At 40.4% G+C, this 21,973-nt stretch overlaps 1 protein-coding gene and 1 pseudogene across 5 annotated transcripts in view; both read left to right on the top strand.

Annotated features, from left to right (window-relative positions):
- Window positions 1-21,973, top strand: part of ATRN (attractin) — a 158,318-nt gene that overhangs the window by 112,317 nt on the left and 24,028 nt on the right. For 4 of the 5 annotated variants that reach the window (XM_059898407.1, XM_059898408.1, XM_059898409.1 and 1 more), the window contains one exon: window positions 15,220-15,281. In XM_059898407.1, coding sequence (XP_059754390.1) covers window positions 15,220-15,281 — 62 coding nt within the window. Of the gene's footprint in view, window positions 1-15,219; window positions 15,282-19,199; window positions 20,385-21,973 lie in introns of those variants that run through there. The other variant, XM_059898410.1, reaches the window with a different exon arrangement.
- On the top strand, window positions 12,292-12,658 carry LOC132349372 (membrane protein BRI3-like; annotated as a pseudogene).

Consider the following 21,973-nt stretch of genomic DNA (forward strand, 5'->3'; position numbering starts at 1 on the left):
CCTATGGGATGCAGCAAAAGCAGTTCTAAGAGGGAAGTTTATAGTTATACAAGCCTACCTCAAGAAACAAGAAAAATCTCAAATAAACGATCTAACCTTACACCTAAAGGAACTAGAGAAAGAAGAACAAACAAAACCCAAAGTTAGCAGAGGGAAAGAAATCATAAAGATCAGAGGAGAAATAAATGAAATAGAAACAAAGAAAACAGTAGCAAAGATCAATAAAACTAAAAGCTGGTTCTTTGAGAAGATAAACAAAATTGATAAACCATTAGCCAGACTCATCAAGAAAAAGAGGGAGAGGACTCAAATCAGTAAAATTAGAAATGAAAAAGTAGAAGTTACAACAGACACCACAGAAATACAAAGCATCCTAAGAGACTACTACCACCAACTCTATCCCAATAAAATGGACAACCTGGAAGAAATGGACAAATTCTTAGAAAGGTATAACCTTCCAAGACTGAAGCAGGAAGAAATAGAAAATATGAACAGACCAATCACAAGTAATGAAATTGAAACTGTGATTAAAAATCTTCCAACAAACAAAAGCCCGGGACCAGATGGCTTCACAGGCGAATTCTACCAAACATTTAGAGAACAGCTAACACCCATCCTTCTCAAACTCTTTCAAAAAATTGCAGAGGAAGGAACACTCCCAAACTCATTCTATGAGGCCACCATCACCCTGATACCAAAACCAGACAAAGATACTACAAAAAAAGAAAATTACAGACCAATATCACTGATGAATATAGATGCAAAAATCCTCAACAAAATACTAGCAAACAGAATCCGACAACACATTAAAGGATCATACACCATGACCAAGTGGGATTTATCCCAGGAATGCAAGGATTCTTCAACATACGCAAATCAATCAATGTGATACACCATATTAACAAATTGAAGAATAAAAACCTTACGATCATCTCAATAGATGCAGAAAAAGCTTTTGACAAAATTCAACACCCATTTATGATAAAAACTCTCCAGAAAGTGGGCATAGAGGAAACCTACCTCAACATAGTAAAGGCCATATATGACAAACCCACAGCAAACATCATTCTCAATGGTGAAAAACTGAAAGCATTTCCTCTAAGATCAGGAACAAGACAAGGATGTCCACTCTCACCATTATTATTCAACATAGTTTTGGAAGTCCTAGCCATGGCAATCAGAGAAGAAAAAGAAATAAAAGGAATCTAAATCAGAAAAGAAGAAGTAAAACTGTCACTGTTTGCAGGTGACATGATACTATACATAGAGAATCCTAAAGATGCCACCAGAAAATTACTAGAGGTAATCAATGAATTTGGTAAAGTTGCAGGATACAAAATTAATGCACAGAAATCTCTTGCATTCCTATGCACTAATGATGAAAAATCTGAAAGAGAAATTAAGGAAACACTCCCATTTACCATTGCAACAAAAAGAATAAAACACCTAGAAATAAACCTACCTAGGGAGACAAAAGACCTGTATGCAGAAAACTATAAGACACTGATGAAAGAAATTAAAGATGATACCAACAGATGGAGAGATATACCATGTTCTTGGATTGGAAGAATCAATATTGTGAAAATGACTATAGTACCCAAAGCAATCTACAGATTCAATGCAATCCCTATCAAATTACCAATGGCATTTTTTACGGAACTAGAACAAAAAATCTTAAAATTTGTATGGAGACACAAAAGACCCCGAATAGCCAAAGCAGTCTTGAGGGAAAAAAACGGAGCTGGAGGAATCAGACTCCCTGACTTCAGACTATACTACAAAGCTACAGTAATCAAGACAATATGGTACTGGCACAAAAACAGAAACATAGATCAATGGAACAAGATCGAAAGCCCAGAGGTAAACCCACGCACCTATGGTCAACTAATCTATGACAAAGGAGGCAAGGATATACAATGGAGAAAAGACAGTCTCTTCAACAAGTGGTGCTGGGAAAACTGGACAGCTACATGTAAATGAATGAAATTAGAACACCCCCTAACACCGTACACAAAAATAAACTCAAAATGGATTAGAGACCTAAATGTAAGACCGGACACTATAAAACTCTTAGAGGAAAACATAGAAAGAACACTCTTGGACATAAATCACAGCAAGATCTTTTTTGATCCACCTCCTAGAGTAATGGAAATAAAAACAAAAATGAACAAATGGGACCTAATGAAACTTAAAAGCTTTTGCACAGTAAAGGAAACCATAAACAAGATGAAAAGGCAACCCTCAGAATGGGAGAAAATATTTGCAAATGAATCAACGGACAAAGGATTAATCTCCAAAATATATAAACAGCTCATGCAGCTCAATATTAAAAACACAAACAACCCAATCCAAAAATGGGCAGAAGACCTAAATAGACATTTCTCCAAAGAAGACATACAGATGGCCAAGAGGCACATGAAAAGCTGCTCAACATCACTAATTATTAGAGAAATGCAAATCAAAAGTACAATGAGGTATCACCTCACACCAGTTAGCATGGGCATCATCAGAAAATCTACAAACAACAAATGCTGGAGAGGGTGTGCAGAAAAGGGAGCCCTCCTGTACTGTTGGTGGGAATGTAAATTGACACAGCCACTATGGAGAACAGTATGGAGGTTCCTTAAAAAACTAAAAATAGAATTACCATATGATCCAGTAATCCCACTACTGGGCATATACCCAGAGAAAACCACAATTCAAAAAGGCACATGCACCCCAATGTTCATTGCAGCACTATTTACAATAGCCAGGTCATGGAAGCAACCTAAATGCCCATCAGCAGACGAATGGATAAAGAAGTTGTGCTGCATATATACAATGGAATATTACTCAGCCATAAAAAAGAAAGAAATTGGGTCATTTGTTGAGACGTGGATGGATCTAGAGACTGTCATACAGAGTGAAGTAAGTCAGAAAGAGAAAAACAAATATCGTATATTAACGCATATATGTGGAACCTAGAAAAATGGTACAGATGAACCGGTTTGCAGGGCAGAAATTGAGACACAGAAGTAGAGAACAAACGTATGGACACGAAGGGGGGAAAGCCGCGGTAGTGGGGAGATGATGAATTGGGCAATTGGGATTGACATGTATACACTGATGTGTATAAAATTGATGACTAATAAGAACCTGCTGTATAAAAAAATAAATAAAATAAAAATTTTTTAAAAAGCAAGCCTTTTTTTAGACAATGACAGGCTGATTCTAATATTTATATAAAAAGCAAAGATTCTAGAATAGCTATAACAGTTTTGAAAAGAGGAATAAAGTGGGAGGAATCACTATATGAAATATTAATAAGACTTCATATTTAGCTACTGTAATCAAGACATTGTGGTTATTGTTGGAGAGATAGACACATAGATCAATGGAACAGAATAAAGAACCCAGAAATAGAACCACATAAAAACATCCAACTGTTTTTTGACAGAGGTGCAGTCAATTCAGTGGAAGAAAGATAGCCTTTTCAACAAATAGTGCTAGAACAATTGGACAACCATAGGCAAGTAAATGAACTTTGACCTAAACCTCACATCCTACACAAAAATTAATTCAATGTGGATCACAGGTTTAAATGTAAAATGCAAAACTATAAAACTTTTAGGAAAAAAATAGGAGAAAATCTTCATATCCTAAAGCTAGGCAGAAGATTTTCAGATTTGAAAACAAAAACATGACCTATGGAAAAAAATTAATAAATTGCCCACATCAAAATCAAAAGCTTTTGCTCTTTGAAAGACCCTGGTAAGAGGATGAAAAAAACAAGCTATAGGGCTTCCCTGGTGATGCATTGGTTAAAAATCTGCCTGCTAATGCAGGGGACACAGGTTCGAGCCCTGGTCCAGGAAGATCCCACATGCCGCGGAGCAGCTAAGCCCATGCACCGCAACTACTGAGCCTGCACTCTAGAGCCTGTGAGCCACAACTGCTGAGCCCGCGTGCCACAGCTACTGAAGCCTGCGTGCCTAGAGCCCGTGCTCCACAACAAGAGAAGCCACCACAATGAGAAGCCCGCACACCGCAATGAAGAGTAGCCCCTGCTCGCCGCAACTAGAGATAGCCTGCGTGCAGCAGCGAAGACCCAATGCAGCCATAAATAAGTTAATTAATTAATTTCAAAAAAAAGAAAAAAGCAAGAAAACAACCTATATACTGGGAGAAAATATTTGGAAAAAACATTTCTGACAAAGGACTTGCATCTAGAATATAAAAAGAATTCTCAGAACTCAACATTAAAAAAATAAACAATCCAATTAGAAAATGGACAAAAAGTATGAACAGACATTTTACCAAAGAGGATATAAGTATGGCAGATAACCACATGAAAGATGTTCAGCATTAAAAGCCATTAAAGAAATGAAAATTAAAACCACAATGAGAACGTTGTATTCACAAGGTTTCATTGAGTTGGTTAATTTTTTAAACTGGTGAAAAATTGGAAATAACCTAAAATAAACTATTGTAAACATCTTCATTAAAAAAAAACACACACACAAAACACAATGAGAGGGAATTCCCTGGTGGTCCAGTGGTTAGGACTCCACACTTCCACTGCCGAGGGCCCCGGTTCAATCCCTGGTCGGGGAACTGAGATCCCACAAGCCACGAGGCGTGGCCAAAAAAAAAAACACCCCACAGTGAGAATGAGATATCACTACACACCTATCAAATGGCTAAAATTTAAAATAGTGATAACACCAAATGCTAGAGAGAATGCAGAGAAATTGGATCATGCATACATTGCTGATAAGACGGCACAGCCAGTCTGGAAAATAGTTTGGCACTTACTATACTTAACCCAGCAATTGTATTCCTGGGCATTTATCCCAGAGAAATGAAAACTGATGTTCATACAAACACCTGTATACCAATGTTTATAGCGCCTGTACAGCAATATTTAGCAGCTTCATTCATAATAGCCCCAACTGGAAACAACCCAAGTATTTCTCAACAGGTGAATGGTTAAACACACTGTGCTACATACATATCATGGAATAATGCTCAGCAATAAGAAGAAACAAACTATTGATACAACTTGGATGAATCTGAGGAAGTTTTGCTGAGTGGAAAAAAAAATCTGAGAAATGTACATGCTGCACAATTCCATTTATGTAACATTTGAAAATAAAAATTTTAGACCAAAAATAGATAACAGACCTACTGAAGCTTCACCTTTCTCTGACTTCTTCTTGACCCTCTTTTCAAAGGGTTCATTAGATTAGGTCAGACTTACCCACACTCAAGGGGAGGGGTTATACAGGATATGCACATCAATATAGTAGGAATCTTAGGAGCCATATTAGAATTTTCTCTGCCACTGGCTATATTTGGAGTGGGGCTAGCAGGGTTAGGTTGTTTCTCTAACCCCAGGGAATTTGAGCTCTAGGCTCTAGTCAGTACAATTTCAATTTGATAACATCTGCTAACACTGCCAAGTTACAGATCACATACAATTGTAAAATATTTTATTTGGGTTCTAGAAAATATAATTTACTGACTTGTTTTAAGTTCAGGTTGTTTTCATACTGACATACCTTATTATATTCCAAATCCGATTGAACTTCAAGCTTTGTTTCTTATAGTTGAAAACTGATTAATATTTTTAAGATTCTTAGTGAAAACCTTGACTTATATTGCTGGCGTTTTTCCCATTTGGAAAGAGGGCTCTGTGCATATAAACAGGCTTTTGTGCTAGAGATAGCTTTGCTGTTGCCAATTCTGACTTCTAGTTTTTTTTTTCCTCCCATTGCCCTGTTGCTCCACCCTCTGAAAGTCACTGAAATGGTCATTTCCTTCTGGAGGGATCTCTTCCCCACACTTACTTTTTTAAAGTACTTTTTTCAAGTTTAAGACTCAAAGAGATGATTTTCTGCCTGATTTTTTGGTCCTCTTTACCTGGACTGGATCACTCACTTGAATAAGATCCACTTATGAAAGCTGCATTCAGGAGCACTTTCGAAAATAAATGATAGCATGCTCACCATTTAGTTTGCCAGGCTTCCCTTGAAAAAACAGGTAAGTTCTGTTGAAAATATGTCTTTTTGCTCTTTGTTACAAATAGCTGCAGTATTCACGAACAATGTGACTGGACCCTTGGCATCATGTATTCTTGGTGTCTTCTCAAAAGAACCTGATCAATGCTGGTTCTCTCTATACTTGGGACTGTATCTGGGTGTGTGCTGTGTGGAGGGCTGAGCTTGCATCTTCCTGGGCAGATGTGGGCATGTTCTCAACAGAGGGGGCTGCACCTTTCTGTATTGCTTTATATTCCTCAGAGCCTTAGTCTTTCTAGGTGTAGTTAGCTTTTAAATACACACTTAGAGACCATATAGATTTAGTTAAAATGTAGAGACTTATTTAAGGAAGAGAATAGGAAAATGTCTAAATGGTTCAGTGTAGGTCATGCAGTTAAATTTCAGTACGGCTTTCAATGCAGACAAAAGCCTTTTTTGTCTTTGATTCTCATTTTTTAAAGCAAAATAACTGAGGCAATTTAATTCTCTACTCAGAAATTCGTGTAAATATTAGTGTTTTAAAAATGGTAATGGTAAACTCAAGTTCTTTCACTCTGAACTGACCCCAGGATTCTTTTCCATAATTAGGAACAGAGCAAAACCTACAACTGCTAACTGAGGGAGTTTGCAAGTAACTATAAAAATCTTTGTAGATTCAGTTTAAAATTGTAAAAAGAAACCACCCAGACTGAAAAGGCGTGTGTCAGAGGGTGGTGGGTGTGTTGGGTCAGTTGTGCCTGGTTTCTGGTTGGTTGCTCTTGTTGGTGAGTGCCCCTCCCTCAGCCTCTGCTTTCAAAACGTGATTCTAGATGTTCCCCCGAGTCAGCAGGACTCACCTGGCTTCAGCCATGGCTATAGTTTGGGAGGGTAGGTATTCAAGATAGAGAATGCACAGGTAGACATTGTGTGTGAGGTGGGAAGATGGGTGGTGGTGCTGGGATTCTGGCTTGTTACAGGCTCTGCAACAGAGGTTGTTATTGTAATGTGGAACTAATATTAAAGTCCTCTCCATGCTGGGTGTTTCATTTGCTAGTTTATGTAAGAGGCTAGTGTTCATAAGTGAAGGCAACACAGAATTTATATTGAGAACTGGGCATTCATTTAGATGTTAGAGTTATGTTTATGGATGCTAATAGGATTGTGATACTAAGCAAAGGATGTATGAAACTTTTGTTTGTCTTCACTCAGATGTACTTTTTCTAGTAACAGCTTTATTGAGATATAAGTCACATACCATACAATTCACCCATATAAAGTGTACAATTTAGTGGTTTTTAATATGTTCACAGAATATTTTAGAATGTTTTCATCACCCCCAAAATAAACCCCATACCCAGATGCAGTCCCTTCCCATTTCTTCCTTCCTCTAGCCCCTGGCAACCACCACTCTACTTTCTTTCTCTATGGATTTGCCTGTTTTGGGCATTTTATATAAATTGAATCATGTAATAGGTGGTCCTTTGTGACTGGCTTCTTTGACTTAGCATAGTGTTTTCAAGGTGCAACCATATTTAGTATGTTTCAGTACTTCATTCCTTTTTAAGACTGAATAATGTTCTATTGTATGGATAAACCACATTTTGTTTATCCATTCATCTGTTAATGGATACTTGGGTTGTTTTTACTCTTTAGCTGTTATGAATAGTCAGATATACTTCTAAAGTTTATATTTATTTTATGATAATAATGTATACACATAGCTTCTGGTATTAGATGTCTGTACCTTAAGGATTTTAAAAATTATAAAGCCACGAAATACATTTAGAACTAAACTACTTAAAGTATAAATCTGGACTTCCCTGGCAGTCCAGGGGTTAAGACTCTACGCTCCCAACACGGGGGGTGCAGGTTCGATCCCTGGTTGGGGAACTAAGATCCGACATGCCTCACGGTGCAACCAAAAAAAATAAATAAGAAAGTATAAATCTGTCTTAGTTTCAGATGGCATTTAAACTTCCTGTACAACCTCATGGTTTTCATCATGATCATTATTTATTATTCCTTCTTAAAAGTCTCCTCTTTTCTACTTTTCAGCTGTGGCTTTGGCTGTTTCTTCTCAGTTCTTCAGTGCCATTGTTCCCTAGGGTTTCCTCTGGGCCCTTTTCCCTGGATAGTCCCATCCACACCATCTATGAACAGCACCTATGTCTGGGATGGGTAAATCTTTCTCTAGTAGAACTCTCTCCTGTGATCTCCATAGCTAGGACCCACTAGACTTCCTTTAACATTCACTCACTTAGCTGACTTTCTGACCCAGAGAGGCAGCCATGAGTGGACAGCAGGAGCCATGCCAGATACTGGGAGATGCCCCCGTGCTCCTGGACACCCTGGGAGGAGAAGGGAGTGCCCTGTGGTGCCTGAGTCTGCATGAGGCGGGGCAACACCAGAGCTGAGCCCTAAGGAACATGAGTTCAGTGTTCTGGGTGGGGAAGGGACATGTTCAGTCACTTTCCAGAACTACTAGGAGTTTAGCAGAGCTGAAGTGACTGTTCTGTGAGCAAGGAGCTGGAGAGTAGGGCAGACCAAAGCTGTCATGAAGAGACTGGGGCTTCAGCTGAGGAATTTGCACTGTGGCCTGAAAACCACTGGGAGTCATTGAAATGCTTTAAGCCAAGAGGTGACCAAGATCAGTGTTTAGAAAGATGCCTCTGGCAGCAGTTACAAAAATGGATTGGAAGGACCAGGGCTGGATTGGGGAGTCTTACTTAGAAACCCAGGGGAGAGGTCCCTGTGATGACCCTTCAGCATATCCCATAGCAGCTTCTTTTCCTCATCTGTGCCTCTGCAGTCATAGACATGTCTGGTTTTTCACTCTACAAAGATTTCCTTAAGGGCAAGGGCTCTTTTATATTTCTGTGTCCTCAGTGTCATAGCATAGTGTTAATCAACTGTAGACACTCCATAAATGTGCACTAGATGAATGCATAGTTGTAGATGAGAGCTTTATTCTCGGTATCAGAACTTTGGGTTTTTTGGCAACTTTTGTAACATTTATATAGGTAATGGCAGCTTTTTTCTGATATTGTCAGCATGATTGTTGACCAGTGCTGAAGAGCCAGCAGGGGTTAGAGACCAAGAATTTATTGTCCCAGTCTACATAGTGTGGTGTTAGAAGATTGAATCGTTCTAGGTTGGAATCTTGTCAAACTCTCAAAAGAGTTGAGAAGTAGAAGAAAAGGGAAGGATGAGGACACAAACATCCCTAATTTTACAAAGAGGGTAGTTAAGGAATACTGGCTATATTGAAATACTTAAGAATGAAATGATAGGAAGTCTGGGATTTGCTTCAAAATAATATGATCACGGGGAAATGGGTAGAGTATGGATGGATAAAATAAGATTGGCCGTGAGCTGTAATTATTAAAGCTGGGTGATAAACACATGGGGTTCATTATACTATTCTCTCTACTTGTTAAAAAGTTTAATATTTTCCACAATAAAAAAATTTTTTTAGGGATAATACAGATGATTGAACAAGAAATAAAGGTCCAAATATATTATTTAACCTCCCAAAACTAGCTGCAAGAATATGCCTCAGCTGGGCCTGCAGCCTAGGCCAGCTGGGACATATCTCAGAACTGACATTCTGTTCTCCTTTGCAGGAAGCACACAGCACTGTACTAGAGTTTTACCAGTTATTAGCCACTGTCGGGCAGTTTTAGAACAATCAGAGGGCAGGAGAAAAACCTCCTCTCCCTCAGCCCAGCATACTTCACCCTAGTGAAAATGGCAAAGGGAGCTTCCCTGAGAGCTACTGACTTCTCCTCCCCACCCCCCAAGCAGGGGTGCATCAGAGGCCTGAGGGCTCCTCCCCATGGGCCTGTGAGGTTTGGGAAGCTGCTTTCCAGTGGGCATGGCTATATTGTCTTCTGCTCCTACAGCCTTTTGTGGGTGCAAGGCACATCCTCTCCCTGAATCCAAGGGTATTATATCCATTTCCTGTCTGTTTTGGCATCTTTCCATGACCATCACCCTCAGGATAACAACACAGAAATTATAACAGAGGCAGTAAAAATAGTGATATAATTCTACTGGGGGATTGGGGGGTGGGGGGGGTGATGGCCTAAATCACCTTCTAATCTAGTAGGAAGTTAGTAAGTGATGCCTAAAATAACTAGATCAAGAAGTAACAAAAAACAAAATGAAACAAAACAAAACCCAACTTATTAGTGATAAAAAGATAACCTCCCAGAAGAACTGAACAGAAATCTAATTAAAGGTTAGGGCCTCTGGAGAGAAGCCTTAAGAAGAAGAAGAGGGGCTTCCCTGTTGGTAGAGTAGTTAAGAATCTGCCTGCCACTACAGGGGACACGGGTTTGAGCCCTGGTCCGGGAAGATCCCACATGCTGTGGAGCAGCTAAGCCCGTGTGCCACAACTACTGAGCCTGCACTCTAGAGCCCGTGAGCCACAACTGCTGAGCCCACGTGCCACAACTATTGAAGCCCGCGCGCCTAGAGCCCATGCTCTGCAACAAGAGAAGCCACCATAATGAGAAGCCCGCGCACTGCAACGAAAAGTAGCCCCTACTCACCACAACTAGAGAAAGCCTGTGCGCAGCAACGAAGACCCAACGCAGCCAAAAATTAATTAATTAATTAATTTTTTTAAAAAAAAGAGAGGAGGGGGTGGGGAGGAATCATTGTTGATATTTCAACCAGGTATATGTAGTTCTTAATGGTTTTTAAATTATTGATGAACATGATAGAATGAAATAGGGATTCTGGAGAGTGGTGAAAATGAATGGCTGGAAGGAACTTTGAGGAAGAGAGCCCAGAGGTTGACAGTGGACAGACGGTGAGTGTTAGCTTACATGTCAGGAATGAGCAGGTTGGTAGTGTTACCCAGTCTTGAGGCTCTGACCAGAGCTTGGGTATATAGTTTCTGTGCCTGCACAAACCAGCATTAGGTGGGTGGTGTGTGAGGCCAGGTGATGGTCACTGGGATCCAGTCCAGGGCCTATGGTCTCAACATAGAGTTCCATATAAAACTTAGGTTTAGAAAAAAAAAGTTGTTTTGTGTCACAGCAAAACTCACGGCAGTGGCAGCACTAGACTCAAGTTAGGATATGCTCAGCCAGTAGTCATAGAATCTTCCATCCTTGGCACAGCTGTGGCCTAGACTGGAAAGCTGTTTGTAAACAGGCCTAAGTTCTCATGGGAGGAATCAGTCCTCTCCTGGCCTTGCAGTGTTCAGAGTTATGTGGCAAGATTGGCAAGGAGCCAGGAGCCAGAGGGCAGCCATGACCACTTAAGCCCTCTCTGGTCCTAATGCCGGGTCTTCAGCATCTGCAGAGCCTGGCCTCTCGGGGAGAGTTGAGGAGCAGATGGGCCATAGTCAGGAAGGGTTCCCTGGCCAGGTGGAGCTGAGCCCTGGTGGAGCCGCTGGCCTCAGGGGGCCAAGGCAGCTGCCATGTGCATATAGACCTTGGGTTTTCTTAAAGCCTGACGAGTGCTGCCTTGAAGCTAGAAAACTTCACCTCGCAGAGCAGCCAGCTATCTTTTCCCATCCTCTCCCTGACTTAAATGCTTGTAACAGTGAAGATAGTTCTTGGTGGAGAAGATAAAAGCAAATTAGAGGTTCTCCCTTTTCAGACCTTCTATATTAAACAGTGATCTTTCCCTATTCATTCATTCATTCATTTGTAACTGCTTTGTGGATTGTACGTATAGATGCAAAACACCAGTGTTAAAAAAAAAATTGTTTTGTGGCAGTTGAGTATAATAAGTGTCATATTCTCTTACTTTTACAGTAAGCTTGGGCTCAGCCTATACCCACCATAGTTGATGAAATTCATTCTCAGCCTGTATCCACAGAGCCCCGTCCCCTTCCCTCAGAGACATGCAGAAACCTCAGGGCTTAACTGAGTCCAGAGATTTTCATTCACTGACTGCTACTCCTGGTGCCCTGGCCCATGGCCATGAGGTTTGAAGGCAGCTGTCCTCACTCCCATATGTGACAGGCTTGGGTGCAGAATGATCGCTGGTGCTTCAGAGCCTCACCAAGGCCTACCGTGCAGTTACTCCTTATTTCTCTGTACTTTCAAAACTCTAAAACATCCTCTCCATTTCCTTCATTTCCTTCCATTTCCTGGTTTTGAGGTTTGGGCCAGGCCATCTTCCTATACCGCCACTTCCTCACCCCACACCCCCCCCTGGGGAAGATCCGCCGCCGGGCGTCTGGGAGTCCCCCTGAGTCCGAGCCGGAGCCGAGTCCAAAAGGGAGCGGGGGCGCGAGCGGGAGCCAGGCTGGGCCCGGTGGGCGCCGCCCGCCATGAACCACAAGCCCCTGCTGCAGGAGCAGCCTCCTGCCTACAACCTGTAGGGCAGCCAGGGCTACTTTGTGCATAGCCCACACCGCTACGGCGCCCTCCCAGCCGCCGCCCTACCCCTACCTCCTCACAGGGTTACCCACCTACCACCCCAGGGTCTACAACATCCACAGTCGGAATGTCACCCGGCACCCTGCCAGTTCCATCATTGTCGTTGGAGGCTGCCCTGTCTGCAGGCTCGGGGTTCTGGAGGACTCCTTCACCTTCCTGGGCATCTTCTTGGCCATCGTCTTGTTCCCCTTTGGGTTCATCTGCTGTTTTGCCTTGAGGAAGTGAAGATGCCCCAACTGTGGAGCAAACTTTATTTAAAGGAAACAACACACCTGGCTTTCCCACACCCAGTTATGTTTTCCTAATTACACCAACCCCAGTGCCCAGGACGTAGGGCAAGGCTTCCCGTCCTGTGTAAGGTAGCAAGAACCAAACAGGGAACCAGAAGAATTCCAGGGCCACCTTTTCATCGAATGGTGCTGAGCGATCGTTTGTCACCGTCAGTCGGAGTTTCACAGTAGCAGAGGGGTTTTCTCCACTGGGAGGGTAGAAAAAAAATGTTGGCAGAAATACTCCAAGACAGGGATTTGATTTGAAAAGAGCTTATAACTACTGCTCTCGCTCTGTAAAATTATATAGCTTATATAAATTCCAGACATTTTCTGAAGGAAAAAAAAAGAACCTTTGCTTCTCTATGAAACCTTATAACTTTGGAGACTTACATGATAAACATTCAACAAAAGAAAACCACTTTTAGAGTAGTGTGAGTCTTGGGGACCAGCCACACTGGCAGCAAGTTTATATAGGTTCTTTTTTTTTTTTTTTTAATACATTTATTTATTTATATCTTATTTTTGGCTGTGTTGAGTCTTCATTGCTGCGCGCAGGCCTTCTTTAGCTGCGGCGAGCGGGAGCTTCTCATTGCGGTGGCTTCTCGTTGCAGAGCATGGGCTCTAGGCTTCAGTAGTTGTGGCACACGGGCTCAGTAGTTGTGGCTCATGGGCTTAGTTGCTCCGCAGCACGTAGGATCTTCCTGGACCAGAGCTCGAACCCGTGTCCCCTGCATTGGCAGGCAGATTCTTAACCACTGTGATACCAGGAAAGCCCTATATAGATTCTTTATGATTTTAAATTGTATGTGAATGTGGTGTGGCTCTACTTTAGCAAGAAATCAGGCTAATGGTTGGGATCCCAGCTGCCCTTAGGAGTGTTATGTGGCACAGGACACACAGACACCTGATGGGTCTTCAGAAGGTGCCATTAGCATCCAAATTTTTTGGCACCCTACAGTGAGTATAAAATCACCTCATGGATTTCTTTAAAACACTGAGGACATACTAATGTTTTAAAAGATTAAAATCTAAACAGAATTGGATGCACTAAAATCTGTTTACTTCTCCTTCGTTATGTCTTGTAACCTGGACTCTTCATTCCTCAAGACTGAGTAACCTCGTTTATGTAATTGTTTTTCCCCAGTCTTATTAAAAACCTTTATATGAGGACTGTAGCCATATTCTGCAGTTTTCCTTCTCTCAAGGAACCTTCTTATTTAGGATGATTACTATAATAAATGAAGGAAACAAAGAATATGGTTTCTCCTTGTCTATGATATCAAATCTATGTATCTTTGTATTTCTGATTATAAATGGTGGCTAGAGGGAGGATACAAAAACTTCAGATTCTATGCCCCATAATATTCTATGGCCTGAATAGGTAATATTGGACCTTTATTTAAATGTCAGAAAGAAAATAAGAGCATCAAAAAGAAAAGCAGTGGAAGCTTCTCCTCTCTTCTGCCTCTGTGAGTCTATGAAAGGAGTGCAAAGCACTGAATTGTTACTGTGCTGGGGCCTAAGCTGTAGCACTTTCCTTGCATTGCTGTAGGATGGGAGTTGACAAGAGTAGGTGGGGGGGAGGTAGGGTGGGATTAGGAAAAGAAGACGCTAATCATTTACTTACGTGACTCTTGTCATACTTACTGCCTTCATTTCAATAATTACCATCTTATTCAATAATTGTTTCATTTATAGTACCATTATCTCCCCAAGGAGGGCTGTGGTCCCTTAAAAATAAGCAGAGAACACACCATAACATCTGGCTAGTACCATGTGTGTCATAGGGTAGTAAGGACACAATTATCATACTTACTAATAAATTCTAAGGTGCACATTTTTTCATGCTCTAATATCTCTGAAATCATGATACATCTTACAATGATTTTAAAAGCAGTGTGTCATAGTGTAACTGACAGTGTTTTCTTAATAGTACACAAAATAATGCCTCTTTTAGTGGTGTCTTAGATTTGATGAACTACGTTAGGGATTTTATAATATTCTTGGTATAAAATTATTTAAGTTCAAATTGGTGTTATATTGATTGTCAGATGATATTCAGTGTAGTGAAACTTGGGATAAGGTTTTTTTTTTTAAAAAAGGACGTTATCTTGAAGTGAGTACATTAAGTGTCAAAGGGATGAAGGGCACAAAAGGAAGCTGCCCACCTCACGGTAGATCCAAGAATTGGAATTTGAAGCAAACGAGAGCATTTTGTCTTGAAAAGGGCACAAGGAGGTAGCAAGTAACCTGACTTGCTTGTCATTGGGGTCATTACCAGGAGTCTGAGAAGTCTTCCAGGTCAGACTAAAAACTGAGATCTGGTGTCAAGAGCAGGGGGACTGTAGGGGTTTGTGTTGAGTCTCAGAATATCACTTTTGTGTGGCAATTAAGCAAGAAAAACTAAAGGGATGAGGTGCTTTTCCTCAAGTGAAAAAATTTCATTAATCTCTTCCTGAAATGTTAATGTCTTTCTGCTTCAACGAGAAGGCTGAGTTAATGGTGCTATCTTATAACCCAATCACTCTATGTGTTTTTCTGTCACAGATTGCCTTCTCCCAGCACAGCAATTTTATGGACCTGGTACAGTTCTTCGTGACCTTCTTCAGGTAATTTCAGTTATACAAACTGTATCTGTTCTTTTGATTCAGGCACTTAATTTCATTAATTATCAGCCCATAAAAGATAAATGAATAATCCTATGTTTGCACAACAGATCAAACTAACTTTATATGTATTCCTGAAAAGTTACATGTCGGTTACAATACTGTAAATTCAATCTAATCTGATAAAATGAAGACATTTGGTTTGTATGTTCTGGCTTTTTGCGGCAGCTTTTCATGTACCCTATACTAAATGTAGGTAATTTAGTTCTTCATATGGGGAGGATTTGGGGTTGAAATAACATGTAATTAATAATGATTACTGGTGTGTGCTACATATATGCTTCTTCTTGTTCACGAGATGTTTCAGGTGATTATCTAGAGTTTTAAAGCTAAAAGTGATGTGTTAGGCCCTGAGATTCTTTTGTTTTTATACTTTTTTTTTCAGTTTAATTTTATTTTTAAGAAAATACTATTACACATAATTGAAAAAGTGCTACAGTGCAAAGAGAAAGCGACAGCATCCTGCCCCACACCTTCCCATCTTCACTGTCCCCATTTAAATTATTTTAATTGTTTTTTACTTCTCCATGCTTACACTTTTTTTTTTCCAAAGGAGAAAAATTATTTAATTTAGATAAATGCAAAAATGGATATTCAATATATTTCAAAATCCAATGCTGATTTTTTTTTAATCTAAAGCATTGCATTCCTTTCTATTTCACCACTTAATATTATAGTCATTACTATAAAGTATTTTCAACATTAGACAAGGAATTATACAGTTAGGTACAATATAACTTTCTTTCATGGCTGGAACAGATAGGGTAAACTTATTCAATTTACCCACTCTTTGCCCAATCTTCTGACAAATCCCACTAGGTTTTACCCTAATTAACATAATTTCCTAACGTTTTGCTCTGCCTAATGGATTTTGAGTATGTTCAACCTTTAGAGGCATCCGTGTCAGTGGCTTACACTCTTTCTTGATTTTTCAATTCAGTTATCTTTTGATGTCCTACTGTAGAAAGGTTTATTATCTTATGTTACCTCCACCAGGACCCCCCCACACACTATAAACACATAGAAATTCCCCTTCCTCCCACTCGTGTAATATAGTTACATCACAATGTTTGGCTAAATCAGGAGTCCCTATTTATGTTGTTATAATCATAAAAAACCTGTTTGCAGCTGAGTTGAACTATAATTATACTTCCCCATTTTTTGGGTGGGGGAATCACTCTTTGCTTATCCTAAATGTAATATTTGCCATATTTGGGGTTTTTAATTGTTTGGTTTTCTATGTAGCTACCCCTGATTTACCCCTATTCTCTGACAGAATTGAACAATCTCTCAGTATGGTCAAACACAAGCAAGTACTCTCCTGGTTTTAGTTTCTCTTGGAGATTTCTGCCCTAGAACCCTAGCCTGCTGCTTCCAAGTGCACTAGTTGTTTTTGAGGCCTGCTGCACAACTGTCATCTTGGGAATTTCTTTTGCCTTCCTCTTATATTAAAGTCTCTGTCTCCTCGATCCCATGTCTTTGTCTCCCTGTTTATTCCCTCCTTATATTGGGGCACATTCTCCAGGAAGTTTCTAAGAAAAGGTACGTGTGGAGGTAACTTTTCTATGACCTTCCCTGTCTGAAAATGTTTTAATTTTACCCTCACGTTTGATTGAAAATTCGAATACAGAATTCTAGGTTAGAAACATCTTCCATTAAAATTTAGAAGGCGCAGACTTCCCTGATGGTCCAGTGGTTAAGATTCCACGCTTCTGGGCTTCCCTGGTGGCGCAGTGGTTGAGAATCTGCCTGCCAATGCAGGGGACATGGGTTCAAGCCCTGGTTTGGGAAGATCCCACGTGGCGCGGAGCAACTGGGCCCGTGAGCCACAATTACTGAGCCTGCGCGTCTGGAGCCTGTGCTCCGCAAGAAGTGAGGCCGCGATAGTGAGAGGCCCGCGCACCGCGATGAAGAGTGGCCCCCACTTGCTGCAACTAGAGAAAGCCCTTGCACAGAAACGAAGACCCAACACAACCAAAAATAGATAAATAAATAAGCCTACACCTTTAAAAAAAAAGAATGAGCTTGTAAAAAAAACAGATTCCACGCTTCCAGTTCAGGGGGCATGGGTTCAATCCCTGTTTGGGGAAGTTCCACATGCTGTGCACCATGGCCAAAAAAAAAAAAGTATTGAGAAGGCATTTTGCTGTTTCTTCTTGTTTCTAGTATTAATATTCAGAAGGTTAGTGCCATTATAATAACCACTCCTTGTATGGGATCTGTCTTCTCTCTTTAAAAAAAATATATTGAAGTATAATATAAAATTACAGAAACACTTAGAAATCATTAATGTCTAGCTCAGTGAATTATCACAAATTGAACATGCTCATGTAACCACTACCCAGGACAAGAGTTTTTTTCCCCCTAGGGTATTGCCAGTACCCAGTGTCCTTTTTGACCCATCTCCTAGAGAAATGGAAATAAAAACAAATAAACAAATGGGACCTAATGAAACTTAAAAGCTTTTGCACAGCAAAGGAAACCATAAACAAGACTAAAAGACAACCCTCAGAATGGGAGAAAATATTTGGAAGCGAAGCAACTGACAAAGGATTAATCTCCACAATATACAAACAGCTCGTGCAGCTCAATATTGAAAAAAACCACAGATTTAAGGCATGTGGGATCTTCCCGGACCAGGGCTCGAACCCGTGTCTCCTGCATTGGCAGGCGGATTCTTAACCACTGTGCCACCAGGGAAGCCCAGATGGTCCTTAATTTGTATTGCCAATGTCTTTGCATTTTTCTGTGATACCTCTGGGATAATTTTTATCCTAAAATTGCTATATCAAAATGCAAAAACACTACCAAATAGCCCCTCAGAACAGTTGCATGAATTTACACTTCTACAGCAGGAATGTAATTTCTCTTACTATTTCTGCCTATTTCTCTTACTACCATTAACTATTTTTCATTATTTTTAATTTTGCCAATCAGGGAGGTGTCATTGGTACCTTGTTTTAATTTGTATTTGTTTATAAATGATATTTACTAATCTCTTATACCTTATAGTTCTTGTTTTGAATTATCTGTTTGTATCCTTTGCTCATATTTCTATTGGGATGTTCACCTTTTTCTTAATGAAGTTTAGGACCATCTTTTAACCCTATTTATGGTATTTTTCACCAAGCAGATGTGTCAGTTTTTTCCTTTATTTTCTTCATGAGCATTTTATCTATTGTTATTTTTTTTTTTATTTTTAGGTGTTCCTTTATCTATCTTGAATCTATTTGAATTATAGCTTTACTATATTTCCATATAAATAGGCTTCAGAAACTTGTCAATGAATGAAAGCAGGATATTAATTACCTCAGCTCCAAAGCCACACCATCCACTAGGCCAGGAATTCACTCTCTGTTTTATTTTTCAGAGTATGCCCATCTTAGCTCATTGGAGCTCTGTCCTAAATGATGCAATGCCAGCAATATGGAATGCTGGAAATGTGATTACACTTTCTCCCATTCACAAGGAGGTATCTTCTTTCCACAGAAATATAGATTTCAAAAGGAAATTGCCCTCTCTAGTGTTAACCACAGAAAAATTAAAATCTCAAAATCTTTTCCCACCCCTCCCAACATTTTTTTATTATGTTCACTCACTGACACCAACCATCTTCCACAGTTCCTCCAGAGTGGAACCAATGAATCCTCCTATATTCTTGCAAATTCAATATTTCTTGAATCTTTGCACTGTGACTTCCACCAAATTATAAGTCCCTCCAAGATAGTTGTCATCCCCTTCCTTTTTGGCCATGTGAGCAGTGGGGCTTGGGAGGGTGACACACTTAAATAGTTCTCCTCTGCATTTGCCTCAGGGGTACTTAGCTGATCCCACTGACCTGTCATATTCTTACTCTTTCAGAACCCAGCCTGTCTGCTCTATGAAGTCTTCTTCTGGCACATTCACCCCATAGTCCACGTCTTCTTGGACTCCACCCTACCCATGTTTTTATTATACCACGTAATCACGCTTTAATGCAGTTATTTAACAGTCTAGCACTTAAGGGCAGCCTATATACAAATGAACCTGTAATTTGACATGGGAAGATGAACAGGGCTAATTAGAGGCCTCTCCTACAAGTTTTAAATTGGGTTCTGAGAGCCTGAAACAGTTCTCGTATGACTCTCAGCACTAACTATACTTTAGAATTCACCTGAGGAGCTTAAAAAAGAAGCAGCAGCCTGGGCTCTGCCCCCAGAGATGCTGATTTAATTGGTCTGGTATGGGACCTGATCATCATGGTATTTTAAAGGCTCTCCAGTGATTCTTATGTTCAGCTGGCATTAAAAACCCCTGAGTTAGCTGAAAGTTGTGTGGATTCAGGGGCTGGGGCAGTATTACATCCATCCATATGCAAGCTAAAGCATAGGAGGTCAGATGGAAAAGAAGATCATTAACTACTGAGAGGATGTGAGCATGGCTTCAGCTGACAGCTTCATGATTCCTGTTCCTGCAAGAGCAGGTGGCTTTAGGGCTCTGAGAGAGCCCTGTAATTATTCCCCCACCACCAGCCAGTGACCACCACCTGGGTAGGGGTTATCTGGAATTTAAATTCTAGACTGTAATTATTTTACATAATATAGGAACAGTTTTTTTAAGTTCTACTGGTTTTTTCTTGCACCATTGAATGTGTCCCATGTCTTGTCCTTTGTTGGATGTTGTTGTTATGCAGAACTATATCCTAGAGTCATTCTCTCAGAAAAGATCTGAGAAAGAATTTGATACTTGGGGAGGACCTTTTATAAAGTCTGAAGACTGGAGTCTTGAGTTTTGCAACATTGTCTTCTATTTCTTTGTTTCCTCACCTTTAATTCTATTTGCTTGCATTCTGGACTTCTCTAGTAGATGAATGAGTACAGCTTTGGATCTGTCCTCCATATTTCTTAACTGAACTCTCATTTCTTTTTCACTTTCCTTTGCACTACATTCTAGATGAGCTCCTCAGCTCATTAATTTAGTCTAGTGTTGGGTCCATTTCTTTTGTTGAGTCATCTGATTAGGTTTTTTTATTTTAACATTTGCATTTTATTTCTAATATATGTTCCTTGTAGCCTTTTTCAATTTTATGAATGCAGTTTAGTTTCATATTCCTTTGTGAGATTAATAAATATTATTATTTTATTTTGAAGTCTTATTTTATGCTATTAATAATTGTCTCCTCAGATGCTGTTTGTTGTTGTTGTTGTTTGGTACCTCTCTTTCACAATGCTGGTTTTCCTCAAAATGTCTGATTTTTGGTTATGTTGAAGATTCTGTGTTTACCTGTGTATGGTTGCCATTTCTGTCTGTCACAGCCTCCAGTGAGTATGGAGTATGGAGGCAGAGTGTGCTGCTGGGTTAGGTATATTGTTAGTTGGTCTTCTGTATGAGAGAGTATCCATCCTGCCTGGCCTCTCTGGCCCCAGGACCAGAGCTCACTGCCTTAGTTGCTCTCTTCCATTGCTCAGCACAAGCAGGGAGGAGGGAAGAAGCCATCTGGTGTGGCCGCTCTGAATGCAGCTCCCCCCTCAGCACTCTGGCAGTTCTCCAGAACCCCCTCCCTCCTTGTATCCATATACTCTAGACTGACTGACTGACTGACTTCTTCCTTCCTTCCTCCCTTCCTCCCTCCGTCCCTCCGTCCCTCCCTCCTTCCCTCCCTTCCTTCCTTCTCTCTCTCCCCCCCTTTCCTTTCCCTCTCTCATACACTCACTCTCTCTTTCTCTCTCTCTCTCTCCCTCCCTCCTTCCCTCCTTCCCTCCTTTCTTCCTTCCTTTCTTTTAATTTTTAGAGACTTTATTTGTTTAAAGCAATTTTAGGTTTACAGCAAAATTGAGAGGAAGGTACAGAGATTTCCCATATACCCCCTGCCTCCACACATGCATAGCCTCCCCCATTATCAACATCACTTGCCAGAATTATACATTTTTTACTAAAGATGAACCTGCACTGATACATCATAATCATCCAAAGTTCATAGTTTACCTTAGGGTTCGCACTTGGTGTTGTACATCTGTGGGGTTTGGACAAATGTATAATGTCATATCCATTGTCATAATATCAGAGTATTTTTACTACCCTAAAAATGGAGCCCCTTTTTTACTTTTTAGCTGTCTCTAATCTGGCTTCCATCCCAACACCCCATCTAATTATTTTTTGTTGAGGGAAGCTAGCACATCTCTATTGCTAAATCCAAAAGTTAGTCTTTAGTTCTTATCATTTTGGCTTTGCAACAGTATCAGTCAACTGATCACCCCATCAGTGAGACTCTTCTTGCCTTTTGTGAGTCCATACTGCCCTGAAGCTGCTCTTTCTTGGCCTTCCTTGCTGAACTATCTTTTCTATTCAACTTCTCATTGTTGCTGTTCTTCCAGAGCTTGACCCTGGCCATCTCCTTACTCTGTGTTCTCTGATTGAAGTCTGCCATCCCCATCTGCAGCATAACATGCCCAGAAATGAACTTTCTGATCCTTCCTCACCAGTCTTCCCCACATCACTAATTGGCAAATCATGCTGCTGGTTCCAAGTCACTTCTTTCCCTTTCACACCCAACAGGCATTCCGTCACCACATCCCAGCAGTTACGGTTATCAACCTGCCCTACCTCTACTCCCCACCCGAGCCCTAACCATCACAATCTCGCCAGGACTATTTCCG

The sequence above is a fragment of the Balaenoptera ricei genome, chromosome 15, assembly GCF_028023285.1.
Source record: "Balaenoptera ricei isolate mBalRic1 chromosome 15, mBalRic1.hap2, whole genome shotgun sequence".
Lineage (NCBI taxonomy): Eukaryota > Metazoa > Chordata > Mammalia > Artiodactyla > Balaenopteridae > Balaenoptera > Balaenoptera ricei.